At 36.0% G+C, this 24,612-nt stretch overlaps 1 protein-coding gene across 2 annotated transcripts in view; it reads left to right on the top strand.

Annotated features, from left to right (window-relative positions):
* NEGR1 (neuronal growth regulator 1) overlaps positions 1–24,612 on the top strand; it is an 808,008-nt gene that overhangs the window by 594,397 nt on the left and 188,999 nt on the right. For both annotated transcript variants that reach the window (XM_040987281.1, XM_040987282.1), the window contains one exon: positions 22,540–22,660. In XM_040987281.1, the coding sequence (XP_040843215.1) occupies positions 22,540–22,660 (121 nt within the window). The remainder of the gene's footprint in view (positions 1–22,539; positions 22,661–24,612) is intronic.

The raw sequence follows: 24,612 nt of genomic DNA, 5'->3' as shown, positions 1-24,612 counted from the left end.
GAGGCATATTACAAATCTATCCCGGTCAATACTGAGTGCAGTGTACAGCTCTTCTAACCTGTACACTTCTTGGTTATTTTGATACCATTTGTCATTTGTATGGAGGCAAAAATCTGCCAAATCCCTTGATGAGGAAATGGAAATTTGAACAAACCTGTTAGGTAAATGACTTCACTAACCAAACTCCCTCTTTAAGAAGAGCTTAAAGAAACCTAAATTAGTGAACCTTGAAAAGAAGTCCCAGTGAGCTAGTACTTTTTATTCCAGGGAGATGTCATCCTCATCAGTTTTCAAATCACTTCAATATATCTGAACTATTCTTGTCTGCATCTCCACTCAGGCAGAGGCCTTATGCTGCTGAAAGAGAAACTTTCCACTATTGAAGTGCAGTTCCAAGCATGCACTGCAGCAACCTGCATTCTAGGGGGCTGATTCTGTTTACGTGCATTCTTCTCCCTTTGTGCATTCTATTTCCACCTTCAGTTTAAACTTGAGATTTCTTTCCACTATGGTTATCCTGTGATGGTCCACAGATTTAAGAACTAGGAATAATGTACCTTTCCCAAGGGTTCAGTGTCTCCTATGGGCCGGTTTGGTTGCAAATGAAAACCCTGTATAGAAAAACCAATTTAAAGCATTCAGAGAAAACCTACCAGTGTGTCTCAGTCAGTCTTTTACCTACATATTTATTAGTGTGTATTTCTTTGTAAGCAAGATGTTTTTATGCACGTATAAACTTGATTGATAGGAGATTCATCCCTTTTTAATATAGCTCATAGAGCTGTAGCATTTCAACTTTTCATGGGTAGTTAGCAACTGTCTCGTTTTTCATGAGATACATATGTATCTCAGCTATAGCACACTGTCAGTGAATAGTGGTTTTCAATCAAATAGACTGTCAGTAAAGCTGATTCACTAACAAGAAAGCCGTCAATCTGTGACAGCTGCTGTCTTTGCTACCCAAACAATCTGTTCTGTGCTAATGGTGACTTGTGCACTCCCATTTATTATACAGTCATAATGAGCAGTGTCCTTAGAAACACAATCTGAGTTAGTGGATTTACATACTTTGTTGTGTGAGTTTTGCAAAATCAACACCAGCAGAATTAGCAGCTGCTTTTCTGTGAAAATTTTAAAGGAAATTCTTCAGTTTTAGAAGTTTTGGTTTAACACTCAATAGTGAAGAGTCATCCATAATACATATCGTAAGCCTCTGCTAAGTTCACACTATATACCCATCATTCCTATATATTAGATCTATCTAAAAAAAGAAGTAAAAATAATATCTTAATTTACACACTAATTTCAACCTCTTAATAGAGCAAAGCAATGGTACCTCCAAGATAGTAAGACATTGTGTTCTAGCTCACAGATTTCGATTACTAATAAGTACTATTTTAAATAAACAGAAAATTAATTTTCCCTTATGAAGTTGAATATTTAATCCCCTCTATATTTGGCTACTGAGATCATTTCCCCTAGTCCAATACTAAATAGATAATGAAAAACTTTATATTTTTGGTGACTGTCTTCTTAAAAGAGGCTTATACTGATAGTACTATTGAGCTCAAGACTAACAACTGCTGATTGTGTTCCACCACTTTGGAAAAATAGAGAAATTTCTTATCATTTACATTTTCCAGGTAGACTACTCACATTGTTTCCCTGGCTTGAATCAACAGGGGAGTCTAGAGAGTGTGTGTAATTCACTTTGTCATTATGAATAGTCTTCTCCTCTGCAACGCATCCTCTGAAACCCAAAGCATTGCTTCCATTTTAAGGAAGCCATTCATTCCAGGAAGATCAGTGGCCCATAGCCCAGGCATCTCCACAGGACACATCTGCATATGATGCTGCACTGTCCATGAGGAAGATGTCCTCCTTTTTGTGATAGCAGTGTACCATCAGCACGAGAGTCCTGCATTGAATACATAGAGTGCATACTTTATTCTGTCATAGGATTGCTCATATTGGCACTTAGGGCTGACCAGTAATTCACTCATGTTACTTGTTGTTACAAAGTAATGATATAGGACCCATAGTCAGCTCATAACCGTAGTAATAAAAATATGACTTGTATGGTCAGATAATACATAAAGTGGTCAAGCAGCTATTAAGTAAAAGCAGAGCAGTACAACCTTAATCTATAGATGTTTGTTTGCACATTAACAAATGAAAAAAAGGAACAATTATCCTTGGGACTGGAAGGACAGAGTGTGTTCTAATATTAGTGGTTGTATTTTGTTTTTGGATAGTTGTGATAGGTTTCAGGTTTTCTCATCTGCTTCTCAATCCCTTTATTAAAACATCAAGGTAGCTCTGAATGAAATGTGTATCTCCATACATGTTGCCTCTCAGGTACATTAATGGCATGTGTTTGTTGAGTTTGCATCACATTACTTCATGACTTAGATAACAACAAAGGTCTTTAGCCCAGAAACAAGTGCTGACTGCAATTTCCCCCATCATCAAAAATGCAGTGCTAGTTCTAAAACAAAATGGTCTTGATAGCTTTTTGCAAAAAAAGGTTAGGGCTCATCTTTCAACTTCCTACACACATATTCTTCCACTATATCATCATATCATCATAAACAATTACTTGCAAGCCTCCTGGAACTTTAAGACTCAGAAAATACTAACAAAATATCTTCAGCAGAAGCAGCTACAAAAAGAAATAGGGATGACATGCTTTCGTACTGAAAAGGGAATTTATTGAGCCAGCTCTTTAAGGCTGTGCATTGAAGAACTACAAAATGCCTAGTAATTGCAACTTCCTTTTTTAGCTGATGAAAATCATAAAGCATAAACTCACCTATTTGACACGTCTGGGAATACACATATGAAACTTGTTCAGTGTCCTATATCTTTCCTAAATCTGATCATATTCTATTATGCAGAGGTATCTATGCAAAATATTCTCACATGCTACCCTCTTAGCACAGTTATATGAAGCATGGGAAATGGGCATGTGTGTTCCCTTGACATAGTGAAACCTGTACAAAATTCACACAAGGCTTCAGCTCATGTTTAGGGACACAAATTGGAGATATCCTTATTCTCATGTACAATATCACCATTTTAGTCTTTACCTCATAACAGCAGAAATGAATGCCAGTATAGCTGTAAAAAGAAGAAGGTAACTTTCCCTCCATACTTATACATTGTGATATTGTCTAACAAAAAGTTTAAATATGTAAACAAAGAGATTAAGAAAATGCCAACACCTAGTACCATGGGAATGTCAGAATGTTATGAAAGCCACCACAATATAATACTATTCTCCACATATTTGAAGTTATTTAATGCAGACATTTAACATTTACAAGATAGTGTTGATTGAGAAAATAAACACTTTTACATTGCATCTTTTCTTGAATGGCAAAATATAAATCATAATTATGTATATAGAATCATTGTGAGAGTTATATTTGGCACATAATGACTACGTGGAATAATTCTTTACATAGATTTAGAGCTCTATGTTCTGATCACTGTATAGGTCACCTTCCACTTGCAGAATCAAACAACAAACAGATAATCATTTTAAATTGATTTCTTGATCCACACACTCACTAAATGCTTTATTTTCTTATCCATTTATCCTTGCAACATTCTACAAGGAAGAGTATATTCTCGTTTACCAATGAATAAACAGGGTGATTGAGTTTACAAAAGTTGCTCTGGAATAATATAGAATTTAAATGTGTTCTAAAGCTATACTTCATATTCTCTGCCAATAGATTCCAAACGATCTGTATGACAAACACGCAATAGTGAGAAAGATAAGGTCTTTGTGAAAGAATTCAGCAGGTCTTCAATGAATAGGTGATATCTTGAAAGAAAGACAATATTTTTTTTCCATAATGAAATCAATTGAGCAGGAATAACCACATTGAAAGTGCCTCTGGAATATGATGTCATGGTCAACATATAATGAGAATTTCTGAATAATACAAATTAGATTGCAATTCCAAATGAACTTTGGAAGCATAATTAATTTCTGTATCTTTAGCTTTCTCATTTAAAAGATAGGCATAATATTCCTGAAGACCTGTATAACTCTTAGTATGTTACAGGCATGTACTGCTGTTTCTGGAGCATAGTATAGGCCTGGTGCACTTTAATGATCATTATGAATACCCATTTCAGGACTCTACAAGTAAGAAACCCTGGGTTCTTTATGTCTGATGAAAACAAGAAACAGGTCAGGTCTCTTCCAACACAATTTCTCAGGCAATTTTTCTTTCTGTTTCCCTTCCTTTTTTTTTTCCTTTTCTTCAATTTCATTCATTTTTTTCTCCTTTTATAATGCAAACATATACATAATAACTTTTGATTAAAATGATGACATCAGTGTGACTGATGCCATGTAATTATAATTACATAGGATATAACAAGTTTTGTATAAATTCTACACCTAATGTACATTTAGATTTTTTCCTGTCCTGTTACTTTGCTATCTGAACAAGTCAGATCACAAAACTCCAAATTATATACACAAAGATAATCACCACTCAAAAGACCATCTCAATTGAACTAGCATTCATTTGCTTTTCTATTATAATATGCATAACTACGATGATGCATAATTAAGCATACTCAAGCAATAGCAAGGAAAATGTAAAATTTTGAAGGAAATGAATTCTACTTTATTCATTTAAAAATAAGTGACTTTCGGACATGTGAGTTACTTAAAGAATATTTGTTTTGAATGAAAATAGAATTTCATAACAAGTAATTATACCATTTTGTATCTAGTATAACAGACATATGCATATATAGAGAGAAGCTTAGACAAACTTATAAGTGTAGTATATACTGAGTTGCATATACTGTAGTATTACAACCCAAGAATCCAGGAGAATGTACTTTTTACATTTTAGTGTAAATACATAGAAAACAAATCTTATGATACCTCTCATGCCAAAATTTGCAAACATTAAATTTTTTTTAACTCATTTCCAGTCCCCAAATTCTTGTAAGTATGTACACACACATAACGCACTTCTTTCCTCTACTTTAATGTGATCGGCTGTATTATAAATAAATAAGTATATATATACATATACACACATATAGGTTGCATGTATTTTGAAAGATGCCTATATCTAACTTGAAGATCATTTATAAATACTGTCTGATTCCTTGCTGTGTATGTTCCATTCATCAGCAAGCTGTATATACCCTTACAGTTGTTATTAAAGTCTCCAGTGAGTAACATTCAGTTACAAAGATAGTTTTACAAGGTTTAAAAATTATATGATATCTCAAAATAGCGTAAGAATTCCATAAAATTTAATATGGATATGCCCTGAATTTTTGATAAGCATTATTGATGGTATTGGTTAGAAATTAACTATTAGAGGCTGAAACAATCTTATGAAATTTTTGCAAACTGAAGGCTTTGCCTTTTAGTAGAAATAACCCAATATTATTTTCTATTAATTGATCAGTACCTCAGTCAATGATTTTTTCCTTAATTTTAAGTTTTTGAGAATTTTGCTTATATCATGGAATTCATTTCCATCATATTTATACTAATATAAATACAAACACAAAAATGAAGTGATCTGAAAAACTTTAGGGAGATTTGAAATTCATAGGAAATAATTTCTGGGTCAGTCAATTTTCCTGCAATCCCTTAGTGGTAGAAATTCTTTGCTTCATGTACCTTGATTGTTTTCTCTCCCTTATTTACTATTTTAGGAAAGCCATAAAGTTTCTGTAATACACTTTTAAATAAAAGAGTTATTTATGAATCTACCATACCATTACATCTGAGTATTGCTATTCAGAAAATATCTTAAAAGTATTAAAACACATGAATCATTGTATAGCAAAGATTATTATTTGTACATGATGGATTAAACCACTTTTAAAGTTCCACGTATTTGTATATTTGATTTGGTTTGCTTTTGAATATTTATTTGTATCTTTTAAAAAAGTGTGATTTTACACAATGATGTTTCTCCAAGGACAAAAATCTATCATGATATCATCAGCACAGCATAATTTAGAAACTATAAAACATTCTTAAAATGCATATTACAAAATAGAAGACGGAAAGTTTAGAAAAGCTCTCAATCTTGAGAAGTAATATCCAACTTACGATACTGATGAACACCTTTGTACAGGTGACTCAAAAATTCATAACCAAGGGCAAGCTTCCTTTCCTGGGATCAAATCCTTTTAACACATGTCTTCCTCTAATACCGACTCTTGGATGTTTCTATAGCATTTGAATTCTGTAGGTTTCCACATTGAATTTGGGAATGAGTGGTGAATTGTCCTCATACTTAAAATCTCTACAATAGAATTTTTGTAACTGTCTTTCAAGACCCAGGAGTGCCTTTTCAAAGAGCCATCTTTTTTTCACTCAAATACATATTCAGTTCTCTTCTGACTAGTCATTCATTCTCCCAAGCCCTTTCTCATGTTGCATCCCTATCACCTTTTATCTATTCTGGTACCTCAGTCTTCATTGCTGCAACATGTTCCTGGCACATATTTCTCACATATCTTCTATAGCTCTGTTCCAACATTAGATCAAGGTGACAGCCAAAGTGACAGTTGTTTGAGGTGTTTTTTGTTTTTGTTTGTTGTTTGTTTCTCTTTTTGATGGGAGCTTAAGGAGACGACTAAGGAGGGAATCATTTTTAAGTTAATAACTACTGCTTATCTTGCTTAGTTTTTTAAATGGGTCTGTTTGTTGAATATCAATGTCACAGATAGGGAAAAAGAGACAGAGAAGAGTCAATGAGAGGTATCTTCTGCTGGTTCACTCCCCAGAGCACTGCAACCGTCAGGATTGGGCCAGGCAGAAGACAGGAACCGTGAGTTTCATCTGTGTCTCCTATTTGGGTGAAAGCGACCAAACTCTGTGCTTTTTTCAGGTTATTAAAAGGGAGTTGGATGGGAAGTGGAACAGCCAGAATGTAAACCAGGACCCACTGAGTTGCCAGCGTTGCAGGTGGCAGGCTATCCCAGTGCCATGACACTGACATCCTCTGTCTTCCCTTAATAAGAATGCAGGGAATAAATGTTATTTTCATCTCTATAGAAAATGCTTTTTAAAAAAGATTTATTTATTTATTGGAAAGTCAGATATACAGAGAGGAGGAGAGACAGAGAGGAAGATCTTCCATCTGATGATTCACTCCCCAAGTGAGTGCAACGGCTGATGGAATGCTGATCCAAAGCCAGGATCCAGGAACTCCTTCCAGGTCTCCCACGCGGGTGCAGGGTCCCAAAGCTTTGGGCCGTCCTCGACTGCTTTCCCACGCCACAAGCAGGGAGCAGGATGGGAAGTGAAGTGGAGCTGCCGGGATTAGAACCAGCGCCCATATGGGATCCCGGCGCATTCAAGGTGAGGACTTTAGCCACTAGGCCACAGCTCAGGGCCGAGAAAATACTTTTAACAGTCCATACTGCCCCTTTCATCTATCTGCAATGCCACATTGAAACGTCAAGCTTTTACAAGAATTTCTTCCTCTAATGCCATTTAATCTGTTTGAATTCCCATATTCTTCTTTCACTCATCCGTTTCTCATTTCATATTCTCACTCAGGTTGTGTCGTCAATTCCCTAAATATTTGAATTTGCAGCCATGTTATTGAATTGCCTATCTTTCTTTGTTTACAGAGATAGCATACCTTCTTATAACAAAAGCCCTCTTTGCTTTTTATTTATTGATAAATTGATAAAACTATGATTAAAGACATGATTTTAGTTTCAGTAGACAAGAGTCATCTCCAAAGATTGCAATTAATAAGTCTAAATACAACTTAAACCGCACAGTATGAAGTGATCCATAAAAGGTTGTGGACAAGCCTCATATTTCTAAGGTTAACTCCTTAGAACTTCCCATTTCAGTCTTCAGAAAGACTAAAATTATTAAAGAGAAGCAGAATTTGTGACATCTGAAGTAGCAATTTCTGCCCAGTTGGGATTCAAGTCCATTGCAATTGAAATGATCTAGTTTATGCACTACCCCAACAGGAGACCATAATACTCAGTTTAATAAACCAATGAAAATGGACAAATATTGTATATTCTCTCTGATATAAGGCAAAATTCATAAGAATACAGAACAAAGATATAGAATTAAGCTTTCATATTTGCATACTTATATTCTCATAGATGAACTGTATAATGGAGATTGGCATAGTAGGAAGTGAAGTTACATTACAGTATGTATCTCCACTGATGAGTAAAAAGAGGATTCTCAATGAAACTATTAGATATTCTTTGACAATATGCTATTAGATTTTCTACCATTGCCTATACCTACAATGCCATGATATACTTTAATAGCAGCATGTTAGACTTGTTACTGTTACTGAAGGACTACGTTATTGTATTAATATGGGGGAAAATGGATGGGGGAGAATTATGAGGAAGTAAGAGGAGGTAGAGGGTAGAATCTGTATACCTACAAAACATATCATAGAAAATAATAATAACAAAACAAAACATGAAAAAGAAAGACTATAACTTTCCATCCTGCAGATTCAGATAAAAACAAAATAAAACAAAACAACAGCACAATAACAATGTGGAAAATTCCTATCTTCAATCCTACCAGATTACATGTGCCAGTGGAGTTCAATGTGAAGCTTCAGCAGGCTACACATCAAAGCCAGCAGGCTTGGTGTCTGCCAAGACCCCCTTGTAAGGCCTGTGTTTGGGCACTATTGGTCTGCCAATAGTTTTTTTCCTAAACCACCCACTGAGCCCACCTGCTCTTTAAGGTCAGGCATCGGTCACATTGGCTTGCTCAGGCTGCTCCTGTAAAAATTGACTTTCTCCATAATGTATCTGTTCACCAGTAGAATAAAAGTCACTATTCCAGAACAATATCCACAAGCTACTGTGAAAATCCCACATGGCCCATAACTGAGGAGTAAATCTGCATACTTGGTTAGAGCAGTTGAATGATGGCTACATGATAAAGGTAATCCACAGAACATCTGTCATGTTAAGTTGGAAACAATCTAGTGCCTCAAGAAAATTTTATTTCTGAATGCTTATTTTGTTGCTTCAATTTTTCTCCTGGTCTAGACACTTCTGGGTTTTTGGTGCAGTGCACTACATTGCAACACTCACTAGACCATCTCCCGGTGAGAAACAATTGAGAAGCCACAGGCCTCCCCATATGGGCCATCATCTATTGTGAAATTTCTTCCATAGAGAGGCTGTATACAGTGCTTATGTCCTGGCTGCAAGCTACCCCAGAGGAAAGAGAGTGGAATGGTCAATCTGGAAGAGCCCTTTTCCTCTTTTATACTTGCAAGGACCAGATACAGCTTTCTCTGAAGCAGTGTGCCAGGAGCTAAACAGAAACTCAAATCATTAAACATGCCCTTAACTGGTAGAACAAATGCTTCTCCTTAGCTCCCATGTTCAGCAAATCCCTTTATCCAGGACTTTCTTTGTCATTAAACCTGTCATAGTTCAGACTCTGACTCCTGAAATGGCATTAGTCTTCGCCGGTTGACTCAAATTTCTTCAGTTTATCCTGCCCACAATGTAATTACAAAAGATTCAGCTTTAGGCCACAGAAAAATTACCAGTAGTACAATTAATGGGCTTTTCAAATCGCTCAATGGAAGTTAAGAACTGTAAATATTAAATCTGTGACTGCCAAGGGACTATAATATGTAATTACTGAAGAGATAACAAAGGATCCTGTGGCATCCCCTGATGGCAGGCAGCTCTAGGTACAGGAAAGACACAGACCGGTTATGAAAGGAGGTAGCTCGTGGTGAGCTGGGACATGTTGGACTGAATTCACAGCCAATAAAAACATGACTTGAAAAACACAGGACACATTAGTATACATTAGCATTACCATAGCATTGTGATGCATTGAATTTCCCAAAATGGTATGTAATTTGGCAACAGTTTAATTTTAAAGTAACCTGTTTGTAAAATAAGTTTTTGAGATTTGAATAGTCTCAAATATTTCAGTTTTTACTATGCATTTGAGTTATTTTATCATTTTATAATTTTTAGATATTAGTTACCTTGTATATTTATATATGATATTAATCAATGGCAACTTAGTGAATTTAATGAAATGTTATGGGTACATAATCTCTTAACATATATACACAAATGAATGTATGATATGTAAATGCATTCATATTTTTACATACATTCACATATATCATTTGTAGCAATGGCTATTTCATATTGCAGGATTTGTGTTAAGTATAAGTTAGGCATGTTCAGTTCTGTGACAGTCACTTGTGCCACACTAAACCAGTAGTATTTTTGCACTAGACCTTACGTATTGGACTGTTTATTATATTTTCTGTCTTTCTTCTGCTATTCTTTATGTATATTGTCTCATTTAATGCCACAAATAATTCAGGTAGATTTTATCAGCCTTATGTTAAGAAGGCAAGAATTCAAGTTTTAGTTCAGTTCCCACAAACAAAACACTGGTCAAAAGACAAGATTCTAACGGAATTGCTGCATCACACAAAGGTCTTAGCTGCTGCACTAAATAGATGTCCATGCTTAGGAAGTTTGCAGAAGAACAGCTTCTGGAATGATATTTACCTTTCATAGCATCTTTAGCCCAATCAATGTAATTATTACCCAAGTTAGAAATATGACTGCATACAGTCCAAAGATGTAGACCCCATCTGCTAAACAATGATTTTTTCCATTTAATTTCTAGCCAATTTTATTTTTTAACTGAAGATGAATTTTATTTAAAATATCTTATTTTCATCCTAATTGTTAATTAACATGTATTGACTGATCACTGGATGCATGCTACTATACTGATATTCAAGATACAAGATGAATCTGGAGCTATTTTTTTTCAATATGAATAAGTTTTGCAAATAATTCACATTTCTGACTTGTGGAAATATATTATGGCAGATGGAAATATTATTCTAATTGAAAAAGCCAAGTATTGTTAATGTCTACAAAATGTGAAAATAATGTTTTGTTGTTACATATATTAAGAAATTAAGTATCTGCCACTTCAGAAAACTACTTAGTTGATTCAGCCTAGCAGAAATATTCTAATCATCTAATATAGCTCTAGATTTACATATTTTATCAAGTATATGATAAAGGAAAAACAATATTATTTATTTAGATGTACTAAAATTTACTTTCCTATTAATAAAATAATCTAAGGAAACTGAAAATAAAAATGTGATAAAAGTTGTCAAAATAAAAATGTGGAGAGTGCTTTCTGACATTTATAATTAATTCCATACAAATACATTGTTTAAATAAACAATGTGGTTAATCAACAAGGTGAAACTGAAAGTTACCAGCACTGAATGCTGGTGTAAAAGTTAATATAAATTCAGTTCATAATCATTAAGCACACGCTAGTTATAATAATTTACTGTCCATACCAAATCTTTATAAGCATTGTAATTAAATATAAAATGCACATTAGAATTATAATGAGTAATTAGGGCAACATAACTAATATGCATGAAAGCCCCAAAGCTCATTAAAATATTAAAAGACAAAACCGGTTCTACCTAGCGCTTTTACCCAATTACTATTACTACCTAAATGCCAGTAGGATCTGTGCATTTTTATTTTTTCAATCACACATTTAAAATACCATGGAAACATTTGGTTTGGCTCTGCATGCAGCTTTTTTTTTTTTTAATTTTGAAAGAAACAGGGCTAACACTGACACTCAAAAACATACACCCCTACAAATTCACATTAGAACGGATTATCTGATGCCATTACTAAGTCATCTCATAGGATTACTTTGGTAAGAAGAATATAAAATTTTCATAAGCCACTACTTCATGGGTCATGCAATAGAACATACCAGAAAGAGCTGCCTGATAATAAACCCAATGGGGAGTATCATCTTAAGCATTCTTTACCTTTTTTTTTCTTTTCTGTATCTACAGTCTTTTTGTTGTTGTTGTCATTTTACATTTTACAGTTTTGTAGGTATAGATCTTCCCCTCTTTTCCTCCTTCCCCTTCTCCCCTCTGCATTGTCCCCTGTGTTTTGCAAAACAGTGTAGTTCTTCAGCTATCATCTTGACTCTGGAATTCTGCTCTTTACAAGTGCCATGACATTGTAAGTGCGAGCAATGCTACAGAGTCCGCTATTTTGTTGTCAAGGTATATTTAACAGTTTTATTGGAGGCCTACTTTTATACAGGAGTAGAGTCGCATACTGCAGGTCTTCTTTGTTTGCTGGTACTCTGGTTCCCTCCTACTACCATTACAGAAACTTTAGTTCATGTCCAGCTGCTAACTCAAATAATGATGACAGGGTTGCAGGACAAAAGAAAGAGTTTAATTTGTCAATAGTGGAAGGAACAAAAAACTTCAATCTCAAGAATTGCCCCCACTTTGAGGTGAGGGCACTTTGGAAGGACAGAGTAGAAGATTTTCCATCGCTGATACACTCCCCAAGTGGCTGCAATGGCTGGAGCTGAGCTGACCCAAAGCCAGGAGCCTGGAGCCTCCTCTGGTCTCCAGACCGGTGTCCATATGGGATCCCAGCACGGCAAGGCAAAGACCCCAGCAATTATGCCACCGCACAGGGCCATTCCATAAAGGTTTTTAGGGAGGGTTTAAGGAAGGGAAACTGGTCTGATGACATAATGAAGAGTCGCAAGCCTCTGCTGGGAGGCACTGACAACGCCAGACTGATGGCAATTCATTCCTTCTCTGGTTTGTTGTCATAGTGACCCTTTAATTTCTCTGCTTGTGTACAAAAGAAGTTGAGCAGCAAGACAAGATGTTCCTTAGGACGTGGGAAAGCTGGAAGCGAGCAGTCTAGTCCTGAAGTATCAACAAGATATGCCACATGAACTATCTGAACATCACCTAGTTGGTTTACTGGTCAAGTGGTCTTCTGTTAGACTGAGGACTTACATGCAAGTGATAGCAACATTTTGCTTTAGACTTGGAATTCCCCTTAGAATACCCTCTTACCTTATTTTGGCACTTGGTTTTGAGTTTCAGCTCTTAATTCTGCTCCTAATTTCTGTTATTATGGAGCCTTGGAGGTAGCAGTTATGGCTCAAGTAATTGGGTTCCTACCAAACATCTGAGAGACCCAGGCTGAATTCCAGAATCAGAGACCCCTGGCTTCACCTTCCTTAGTTCTCACTATAGTTGTCATGTGGAGAGTGAGCCAGTGGATTAAAAGCTTTCTGTCTCTCCCTACTTTCCTTCCCTAAAAAAAAAAAAAAAATAAAGCTATTTATTTAGTTTTTTAAACAAATAAAAATTTCTTTTAAATGATAAACCTATGAGATTAACTGCTCATTAAATATATAAGTAATTTTTGCAAGATAAAAACAGTATAGAGATGATCTAATAACTTTGATTTAGTGGACTCGAGAGAGGGATTTTAAGAGGGATACCAGAAGAATTTTATACAAATTTCTCAGCAGAAAAGGAGAAAGTCCAAACAACTTATTCAGTAATTTATTCACGTGTTATGCTTGTTGACATGGAATTTCTTTTTTTCTATGAAAATTATTCTCTTAAGGCGCTCTTCTGTTGTCAGATTCCTCTTTACTGTTACTTCACATTCCATGTTTGTATTTAATCTTTACAGGAAAGATGACTTTGTGTCCCTTTTGTGCAACATCCTTATTCCTACGGAAACTCTTAGTATTTTTTATAGATTTCTCATCATTCTTCACATCATGATTTTTTAAGATATACCACACCTTGATAAGACATTTCTGTTTCTTGGCAATGCAGTAGTTACTATATATTTTATAGATTTCATTTTATTTGAATATATTCTCAGAAGTGCAATGGCTAAGTCATGTGGTAGATTATTTGCATTTGCCTGAGGAATCTGAATATTGACTTCCATAGCAGTTGTACTAGTTAGCATTCCCACCAACAATGAGTTACAGGACCTTTTCCCCCTTCCTGCACCCAACAGCAGCACTAGCAATTATTATTTGTTGATTTCTGTGTGTACTCCTCTCTCATCAGAGTTAGGTAGAATCTTATTATGGTTTTAAGTTTATTTCCCTAATTGCTAGAAAATCTATGTTTTTCCGGTGTTGACCATCCGTTCATAATATTTGCATATTTCTTAACTGGTTGCTTGTTTTGCTCTTGTTAAGTTTCTGGAGTTCCTTGTAAATCCTGAATGTTGGTCCTCTATCAGTTGTGCATAGGTCTCCCATTCTGTTGGTATAACTCTTTTTTCTAAACGAGGAGGATTAAAGTGGTAGTAATTTAACATTCATTTTCTTACCATAGAATCTGTGTCTGTCATCTTGGAAAATGTCATTCTCTGAACATGTTTTTTTTATAGTGTTGCTAGACTTCTAGCATTCTTTCTCCACATTGGGCAGGGGGCTGAATTGCTGGTATTGGCACTAAGACAGAATAGTTTACACTAAATTTCTAAACTACAAATTGTCTTTCTTTTTCTCTCTTGCTAATAATCAAACTTTTTTTTTTCCAGTGCAGTATTTTTGGAAAATAATTTTTAGAATATATTAGCAAAATAAATTATTCATTCTTTAGAAGTAAAAAAATAATAATAACTGAATTTTAATCAGCTTTTGAAAGGTTTTCTTTTAAAATTATTGAAGGCCAAACTAACAGGAAGAAATAATAAACTATTAGGTCAACTAGGAAATCTGAATCTGTGTTTATTCTGTGAAGGCAGAAGGAACACAAGCCAAAGATGCTCTTGAATCCTCAGATTTGTCATTAGAGCTTTACACAAAGCTGGTCTTTGGCAACAGGGAACCACTATCCAGTGAGAAATTGGCCCAAGGAAAGATTCCACCAACCCACACCCCCTCTATTGTAAATGCATCATTTTGCTCTTTGAGTTTGCGTTTAGTTTGATAGACTACAGAACTCATAAATTGATTAGCAAGTCTTGTTGATTCACACTTTAGGATGTCAATCTTAATCTTGCAAATGTAACAGATGTAAAACAGAACAATAGGGCCTGGCGCGGTGGCACAAGTGGTTAAGGTCCTCGCCTTGCACGCCCAGGATCCCATATGGGCGCAGGTTCTATCCTGGCAGCCCCACTTCCCTTCCAGCTCCCTGCCTGTGGCCCAGGAAAGCAGTTGAGGACGGCCCAAGGCTTTGGGACCCTGCACCCGCGTGGGAGACCTGGAAGAGGCTCCTGGCTTCGGATTGGCATAGCACGGGCTGTTGCGCTCACTTGGGGAGTGAATCATCAGATGGAAGATCTTCCTCTCTGTCTCTCCTCTCTGTATATCCGCCTTTCCAATAAAAAAATAATAAAAATAAATCTTTAAAAAAAACAGAACAATAAATATTGTGGAAGTCCTAACAACAAATCTCTATAGCTTGTTACAACTGGAAATATTTTCCCATAGGGAAAAGAAGCACAGTGGTACTTTCATTTTTTTGCCAGGAATCTGAAGTTTTATAATTGTATTGTTGAGCAGTAGCTAATGACAGTTTAATAACAGAACTTAGTTCAACGATAAAAAAGGCACTCAAAATTTTTTTAGGATTTGTAAGATTTGTGCCAAAGAGAAGCTTTTGCTATAAGACTTTCTATACAGAGAATAGGCATGCCTTCAGAAAATCTCCTGTTCTTTCAGACTCATCCAGTGTATCCAAATCAACTACAAACAGCTACCATTTAGGCATTACTGACACCAGAGAAGAAATAAAATGATGAATAAGTCAGTAAAAAAAAAAGTCTGGCAAACAGCTAAGAAAACAATGAACCATTTAATTTTTACTGTACAGTTGGTGGCCCAATAAATCTAACATATTGTACAGTGGATGCATCACTGGAATGAGTATTGCTGACCTTAAGGGAGCAACCACTTGAAGCTGAAATTTCACTACTGTTGATATGATGTGATTGAATTTCCCTAAGCACCACCAAAGTATACGATATATAAATTCTTCTCTCCTTCATGTGCTTTTATTTATTCTTCATAAGTCACACATCTGTCCATAAATCCATCCTCTAGTGGTCTCTAACAAATGTATAGGCATAATCAATACAACATCGGATCATCCACACCATACTATTAATGAATAATGTGAGCTTATTGTATTTAATTCCCTTGAAAGAGTTAAGCACTAATGAAAGTATTAAATTTAATATAAAATAAGAATATCTTTAATTGTAGTTTCAAACAGTGGACAGATTTTTATCTGAGCATAGAGATGACCAATGTAAGAGTTTTCATTAATGCAGGTAAAATTAGATTTCATATGCAATCATATAACTTATATCTGTAACTGTTTTACACAGTATTTTGGTTTTACTGTTGCTCTGGAAATACAAGGAAATCAGAGATCATAGAGTAGTACGTTGTCATATTGAATAGTAAACTTTTACTAAAACCATTAAGATCAAGTTTACATGCAAAATTCAATTCTTCATTCTTTTTCCTTTGAAAGAGAAAACTACTTCATGTGTTTAACTGAATCAATACGCTGATCTTTTATATGCTTGAGCAGTAATTAACAACCACAATTTCCCTTCTTTCCTAAAAGAATGCCTTTGTTATGTTATTTCTCATAATTAAACCCAAACAATTTGCTCCTTCATCAAAAAGAAATAAGAAAATCTACAGTGTTGGTCTTTCAGAAAAAAAAATCTTATTAACTTCAGTGAAAAGCAGGACAAGAATAAAATTCCAGGAGTATGAAAAGTGATATACTACCTCAATTTTAAGTTAATATGCATTCAGAAACAAGGTATTTTTTTCTAAATATTAATTCTGTTTTCCATTTCTTAGCGTGCTTCCTTTGTCTAAAAGAGAGAATGGCTCTTCTTCTGTAATAATTCTCATTTTAACTAATGTGTTTATTGACTGTTCAGCACAAAGCACTAAGGTTAGCACTTTCTATGTATTGTTTTAAATTGTCTGTACAGCAATCCTGTGCAGTACTTACTATTTATGTCACAGATGAGAAAAGAAGTTTAATGCAGTTAAGTAATTCTAACAGTGAATGTTACAGCCACTTTTGTTCAACTACAAAGCAGAATCTTAAACACACTATTTTATCACTGTGCAAATGCTTACAATCTCAGAGAAGCTGGAAGTGTATTACAGATCAAATTCTTTTAATCTCTGTAAATACTGATTAGAAGTTTAATTCAATGTAGAATTCAGTAAGTAGTGAAGATTATGATCCAACTATATTTTTATAATTTTATTTTCTTAAAAATGTAACATAGATTTCTCAGTTTCTTATGTAGTAGCATTAGTTCTTAAAGTAAGGACACATGGGTGTTTACTTCATGTTGACCATACGATCTCTGTGAAATCTTCCCAAGATTATTATTATTTTCCACCTTGAGTTTTCATCTGTCTTCCAGGAAAAAAAATTCATCTAAAAATCACCATCATCATCTATAGCAACACTGTCAACATATCCTATTTGATATGTTCCTGGCAGACAGTGGAAGCTTAAACTGTTTCACAGACTCTCCATTATAGAAAGGCTGCTTAACTGTAACCCTTATTAGCATAGAGCACTTTTTTCTGCAAATGATCATCTGGATCTTTATAGCATCATTTGTGAACCATACAAAATCACATACTTAAAATTAGATTTCTTTAATTCCAAGTCATGATTGTGATTTCCTTGGTAGAACCATATCAAATGATTCCACAGGTATTATATGATAGGGGCCCAAAACTTCCCCACACCTGCTAGCCCAAGTTTAATATGTGTATTTACAACAGTGCTTTCAAACAGTGCTCCCTTCATGATTCTCTTCCATTTAGAAATTTAAAATCACCCTTTCTTTCTGGATATTCTCATTTACTTGTTGCAATCATTTAATGTAACAGCTTCATTGTTGTCCATCATTTTGAGAGAAGGTGGTATTGAAATTCTTTTGCCATTGGAGTTCTAAAATTTCAATTCAAATATCTTCATTTAGTAAGGCTACTAAGTTAATACTTGAATTCACTCTCTTAGGTTTTGATCATAAAAAAAAAAACCCAGCATATCACCAAAACTCACACAAAGAAGGGCAAAAAATGAAGAAGGTCTTTGTGGCTATTGTCATATATCAAAGAGAAGGAATCTTGATTAGGCTTGTTGGGTGCCAAACGCAGGGGTTCTGTTGCTTGCACCTGCAGAGCATGGTTTTGGATGAAGAACCTTTCATTATCTTCATCCTGAAATGACCGGCAAAACAATGCAAGAAATAATCCCACAGCATGAATAAAAAGGGACAACTCTTCTTTTCCGAACATCTAATCACCCAGGTGTTAAATACCCCTTGTTTGACCCTACACTGCTGGCTTCCTAACATCTGTGTTTGCATTTTAATTACATGTATCTAACGTCATTCCTGTATAACTGATTTTGTTTTCATTGTGCATTTGCTTCAGCTCACAGTCATATGCATTTTGTGATTAACAAGTTTAACTTAATTTTCAGAAATGCATAAAAATCAGTGTATTCCAAAGGATACCATTATACTTACGATGTGAGAGACTCCACACCTTCTTCACCGCATTGGTATTATTGAAAGATAACATCTGAAAAGAACAACAACAAAACTCCCCATGGAAAGACAATATAGCAGAAACAAAAATGCATAAGCATGCATACATTTGCCCCTTATTTCTAGTAAATTCATCTTATATGCTAATTCAGACCCAAAAATCACATAGAAAAAAATGGAACATAGTGGAAAAAAGAAATAGTCTTTAGGAACAATGACCATGGTTTCATTGTTTGTTCATGATCCCAAGTAAGGTCCTGCTGAGTAAGTTTTTTAGTACACACTGCGTGTTTTGTGTAACTTGGACAAACATAAGTTTCACTGTCTTGTCTCCAGTTGGAGACTTACTATTTTCAGGTACATTTATCTAATGCAGGCAAATAAATGACCAAGTTCCTAATGGTACAAGTCATTGAAACTTTCTCCTCACTTGAAATTGAGTACATTGTAACTTACAAGCACTTGGAAGCCTGAAAAAGTAGTAATAAAAGTTCACTTTAAGAGGTATAAACCACATACCCTAAGGTAGAAGATAGAATTTGGAGATCTACTGATTCAATATTCTAGCTTTCCCTGTAGTTAGCGTGATGACTGAACAAACTAATCCTCTACATGCAAATGCCAGTATCCAATACAGGCACCAGCTCATGCACTGGCTGATCCACTTCCAATCCAACTCCCTGGTTTGCTTTTAGCCAGGGAAAGCAGCAAAGGATAGCCCAAATCCTGGGAGACCCAGCAAAAGTCCTGGCTCCTGACTTTGGATTGGCAGCTCTAGCCATTACAGCTATTTATGGGAAGTAGACCAACAGATGGAAGATCTTTATCTCTGTTTCTGCTCTCTGTAAATCTGCCTTTCTAATAAAAGCAAATAAATCTTTAAAGATTATTCTAGTATACCCTGAATATGTCCCAAGGTTATAAAGGTTATAACTGAAACCATATAGATTCTATGGTTTCTAAATTTGGAGAGAGATTGAGCGAGACATGGTAGCCTAGTGGCCAAAGTCCTCATCTTACAAGCACCCAGATCACATAAGGGCACCAGTTCTAATCCTGGCAGCCCTGCCTCCCATTTAGCTCCCTGCTTGTGCCCGTGGAAAGCAGTCAAGGACAGCCCAAATCCTTGGGACCCTGCACTCACATGGGAGACAAGGAAGAGGCTCCAGGCTCCTGGCTTCGGATCAACTCAGCTCTGGCCAATTGTGGCCACTTGGGAAGTGAATCATCAGATGGAAGATCTTCCTCCCTATCTCTCCTCCTCTGTGTATATCCAACTTTCCAATAAAAATAAATATTTAAAGAAAAAATGGAGAGAGACCACAATCTAAGAAAAGTAATGTAGAAAAGTAACCTTATTGGTATACTAAGACATTCATATAGCCAAAGAACCCATTTTTTTATACAAAGGATCAGTATAGTTTGAATTTGGAATCTTACCTGAAGTGGCAAGACATTGCCAGTTAACTAAAATACATTAATTTAAGTTCAAAAGGATCAGTGATTTCTTGAAGTAAATGCTTTCTCATTCTGTGTTTCACAGTGGATTGGACAATGTCTCTCATGTTTTTTAGGGTTGCTACACACAGTCTCCTTGATGCCTTGCCATTTTCTTCTGCCTTCTGCAGATCATGTTCCACACAACAAGCAAAGAATCTTGATCAAGTCCCAATCAAGCCTTGATTTTGCTAACAAAAAAAAAAGTCCTACTTCCTCCTGAATGTAACTCCAAGTTTTTACCCTGGCTGCTAGCACATACAGAATCTGGGATCCAATCTCCCAAATCTAATCCTTTTGGATTCCTCCCATTTACTCTGCTAGAGCAATGATAACCATTTTTTGTTGTTTGCTTCCTAATGTTAAATCTCTACGACTCATTTCCACCTCAACTGAGCTGTCTATTCAGAGTTTTTAACTTTACTGTTTCCTCTCATTCTGGTGATTTTCAACAAGTAGCTGTACAACTCCTTTTATTTGCTTGAATGTTACCTTATCAGAAAGGAGCTCGCTGCAACATGCAAAATAACATACTTTACTGTTCCCTTGTTTGTTGCTATGATTTATTTCCATTTCGATTTACAGCACTCAGTGGAAACGCTATGAGGCAAGAATATTGTTTATTTTTCATTATGGGGTCCATGATACAAATATTTGTTGAATTGATGAAAGAAGAAAGAATAAACAAGTAGATAAATATTATTCCTCTTAAGCAGTTATGTCTAAAAGGTGTGCAGTAATAACTCTCAATAATACAAATTTCCATATCCCCAACGAAAACCAAAATATTTTTAGGTTATGGTTCTAACTTTAGGCACAAAAATGAAATCCACATGAAACTCCAACGTGAATTACCTTACAGACATATAACCCTTTGTCTCCCTACTACAAATATGCTATCAGACCCATTTTATTAAAAGTAATACTTTTTTCTTCTTTGTCATTTTCCTTGTTTCTGTATGACATTTATGATAATTATTCCTGCACAATGATAATTATAAACACCTAAGCAGCCTTATGAAATAGGAACATGTTTCTTTAATTTGTGTGGTAAAGTACCTAGTGCAGAGTCATATGCATTCTGTGCTGCATAAAAGCTTTTTAATAACAAATTAGGTTTTATTTCAGTTCATTACACCTGGGTGTTCAGGCAGCGTTCCGGATTTCATGCTTTTGTTTGTAAAGAGCCATGGCTCTCATGACAAACAAGAGAATAATTAAACTAATCAGGTTATCAATACAAACATGGATCTCCTGTTACATATGGTTATTTCATATTCAATAATACTTGGATATCATAAAAGATTGCCACTTGTTAGTGCAACTGGAATGGAGAAATGAAAGCCGGTGAGAGCAAGAGGAATAGGGTAAATAATCTTCCCTGTACCTCTTACAAATAAAACAGAATCACAGCACTTGGCAAATAAGTAAAGTTTTATTTGTAAATACTTTACATATATTTTGTTACATTTCATGTGAGGACAGAAACCCTTGGTTGACAAAAATTTAAAAAGTGTTAAAAAATGCTGAATACTTAGTATAGCAGGAAAATCACCCTTGGGATGGCCAAATCCTGTGTGCATGTACCGCAGTTTAAATTCTGGTTTCACATCCAACCCAGATTCCGGCAGACAGTCTGTGTTCTAAGATCTGGAGTCTCTGCAACATAAACTACATCTTGTCAGGAATTTGACTCTTGGTGTCTTGAGAAATACCTGGCACATTATTGATGGTTCAAGAATTATTTGATGCATAAAGAAATGGGCTGTGCTACTAAAAATCATGTTAAGCATTACTCTGTTAGGCACTATGACCTCATATCTTAATATGCAAATAAGCACCAGATATTTCCCTTGTCCTCTGGGATTTGACAGTGAAATACAGCATTACTACAATTAATAACAATGTAATAAATAAAATACATGTAAGAGATCAAGTTCTCAGAGTCAGAACCCTGTATAAAGCTAGAGAAACAGGATAAGACCGACACCTAAAACATTGAGAAGAGCAAACCAGAGCAAAGAAAATATTGAAAACTCAGGCTTTGAATCAACACGCCTGAATTAAAATCTAATTTGTTGAAGTAAGTGGCTGTGTGACCTTGGACAAATCATCTAGCCTCTCTGAACTTCAGTTTTCACATTGCTAGAATTGGAATAAAGTCATTTAGTTCAGCGTATTACTGTGAGAAAATCATAAGCATAAAGCACGTAGCCCGATGCCTGGCTCCCAGTGATCATTCACTATAGGAGAGCTATTACAGAAGCAGAGTTTGACTGCAGTGCAGATGAAGTGTTCTCCTCACCAAGACCATTTTTCCAATGGGAAGCAAAGCTAAAATGTATTGCATTTACTCTGCACTCTCCGAGAACATTCATCTAATGTCCAACTTGAAAAATGAAGCTGAAAATGACTACTCTTGTATTTGAAGCATAAAACACTGAAAATCTGATGCATTGGCCTATCAGGCGTAAGATTGCTTTGAATATAGAAGGAATAAAAATATATGTGTGTTATATTTCTGCTGAAGATTATTTTTTCTTACCCACCAGGTTTTGTCTGTTTCTTTTTCAGTTGCTCCTACGATTCAGGAAATTAAATCTGGCACTGTGACCCCCGGACGCAGTGGATTGATAAGATGTGAAGGTGCAGGTGTGCCGCCTCCAGCCTTTGAATGGTACAAAGGAGAGAAGAAGTAAGGGCTGTGCGATTATTACTGTGTTTCAAGCACTTTGAGCTAATGTGTTTGTGTTTCAGATACTTACTTCAAGCAATTTCTTTAACTGGCTTGAATGATTCTCAGAAGCCTCCTAGAGGGCAGGCAAAAGAAGGGGCCCGCCTGGGAAGGAGTAGCTGATAGCTTCAGACGAAATGTCCACATTGGTTTATATGACCTCAGAAAAGCCTGAAAATCCTCCATTGCTGATGCATTACATTTTGTTCACTCTCTTCTGAACCTGTTGTGTGGCTGGCAACTGTATTTACTCGGGAAGTAAACCAGCCTGTAAATAACCCGGGCACAGCTTCCACAAGAGCACTTCAAAAGCAATAGGAGCCACTGTTGGCTGCTTGGCTTCTTAGATAAGCCTCAACCTTTTCACCTGCGCGACACTCTCACAAGACAGTGTAACATTTTGTTTTATAGGACAGTATGTTGTAGATATTCTCTCACTAAAGAGGCTGTAGAGGGGATAAAATATATGGTTAAAGGACCAACCAAAGGATTTGGAGGCTACTCTGAGTGATTGTCTCCTTGAGAAGCCCCCAAAGCTTCAGCAAGAACTGTCGAAACTTGGAAGGCAGGATTTGACAAGTTTCTCTTTACTTTAAACCACTAGACTCATTCAAACCACTTCAACTGCTTCTATCAAGCTGTGGAAATGGATAAGCCCTCTGATAGGTCTAATAGGAGATGTATTTCTAGTAGAGGAAACCACCAGCCCTTGGTACAGTCAGTATGAAACCAGGGATGGCGATACTTAAGAAAATTCCATGTGAACCTATGAAATGCCATTTTTAAAAAAGGTGCATTTATTTATTGGAAAAGCAGATTGTGAAAAATTTTTGTGATCTAATTTGCATCAGATCTTACATTTAGTGGCAGAGCTGAAATTTAAATTCAAGAAGTTTTGCAAGTATTTATGCAAAGAACCCTATAGAATGACACCTAGGGTTGAACATGACCTTTAATAGTCACCAAAAAATCAAAAGCATAGGCATTTAGCCTAAGATGGCAGTTAATATATTTACATCCCATATCAGGGTCCCTGGATTCCATTCCCAATGTCAGCTCATGACTCTGATTTCCTGCTGCTTCAGACTTAGGGAAGAAATGATGATGGCCAAATAGCTGAATTACTGCCACCCAGGAGACCTGCCCTGAATTTTAAACTTCCATCTTCAACCAGGTACAGTCCCAGCCATTTGAAAAAGAAGTGCACCACTCAATCAAAGATCTCTCTTCCACTGTTGCTGGCGCACTATTTGGCTCTGAAACCATGGCTGGCACCATAGCATACAGGGTTGAGCCTCTGCCTGTGGTGTCAGCATACAATATGGGTACCAGTTTGGGCCCAGTTGCTTCACTGTCATTCTAGCTTCCTGCTAGGGAATACAGATAGAGTTGAGCCAGGTGCTTGAGCCCCTGCACACATGTGAGAGACCCAGAGGAAATCCTTGGCTCCTGGCTTTGTATAGGCCCAGCTCAGGCTATTGCAGTCATTTGGAGGAATAAACCACTGAATGAAAGATCGCTCTCTGTTTCTCTTTCTCTCCCCATGTATCTGCTTTTCAAATAAAAACAAATAAACAAATAAATATATTTTTTAAAAGTGAATTGCAACAAAAAAAGGAAATAAAAGTCAAAATAGGGTCCAGCGTGGTAGCCTAGCAGCTAAAGTCCTCACCCGGTACATACCAGAATCCCGTCTGAGTGCCGTTTCTAATCCTGGCAGCCCTGCTTCCCATCCAGCTCCCTGCTTGTGGCCTGGGAAAGCAGTCGAGGACAGCCCAAAGCCTTGTGACCCTGCACCCACATAGGAGACAAGGAAGAGGCTCCTGGATTTGAATCAGCTCAGCTCTGACCATTGCACTTGCTTAGGGAGTGAAACATCAAACAGAAGATCTTCCGCTCTGTCTCTCCTCCTC

This window comes from Ochotona curzoniae, unplaced genomic scaffold (genome assembly GCF_017591425.1).
Source record: "Ochotona curzoniae isolate NIBS_2020 unplaced genomic scaffold, NIBS_Ocur_1.0 contig_4612, whole genome shotgun sequence".
NCBI lineage: Eukaryota > Metazoa > Chordata > Mammalia > Lagomorpha > Ochotonidae > Ochotona > Ochotona curzoniae.
Note: the sequence above shows the minus strand (reverse complement) of the source record. Positions and strands in the feature narration are given on the sequence as shown.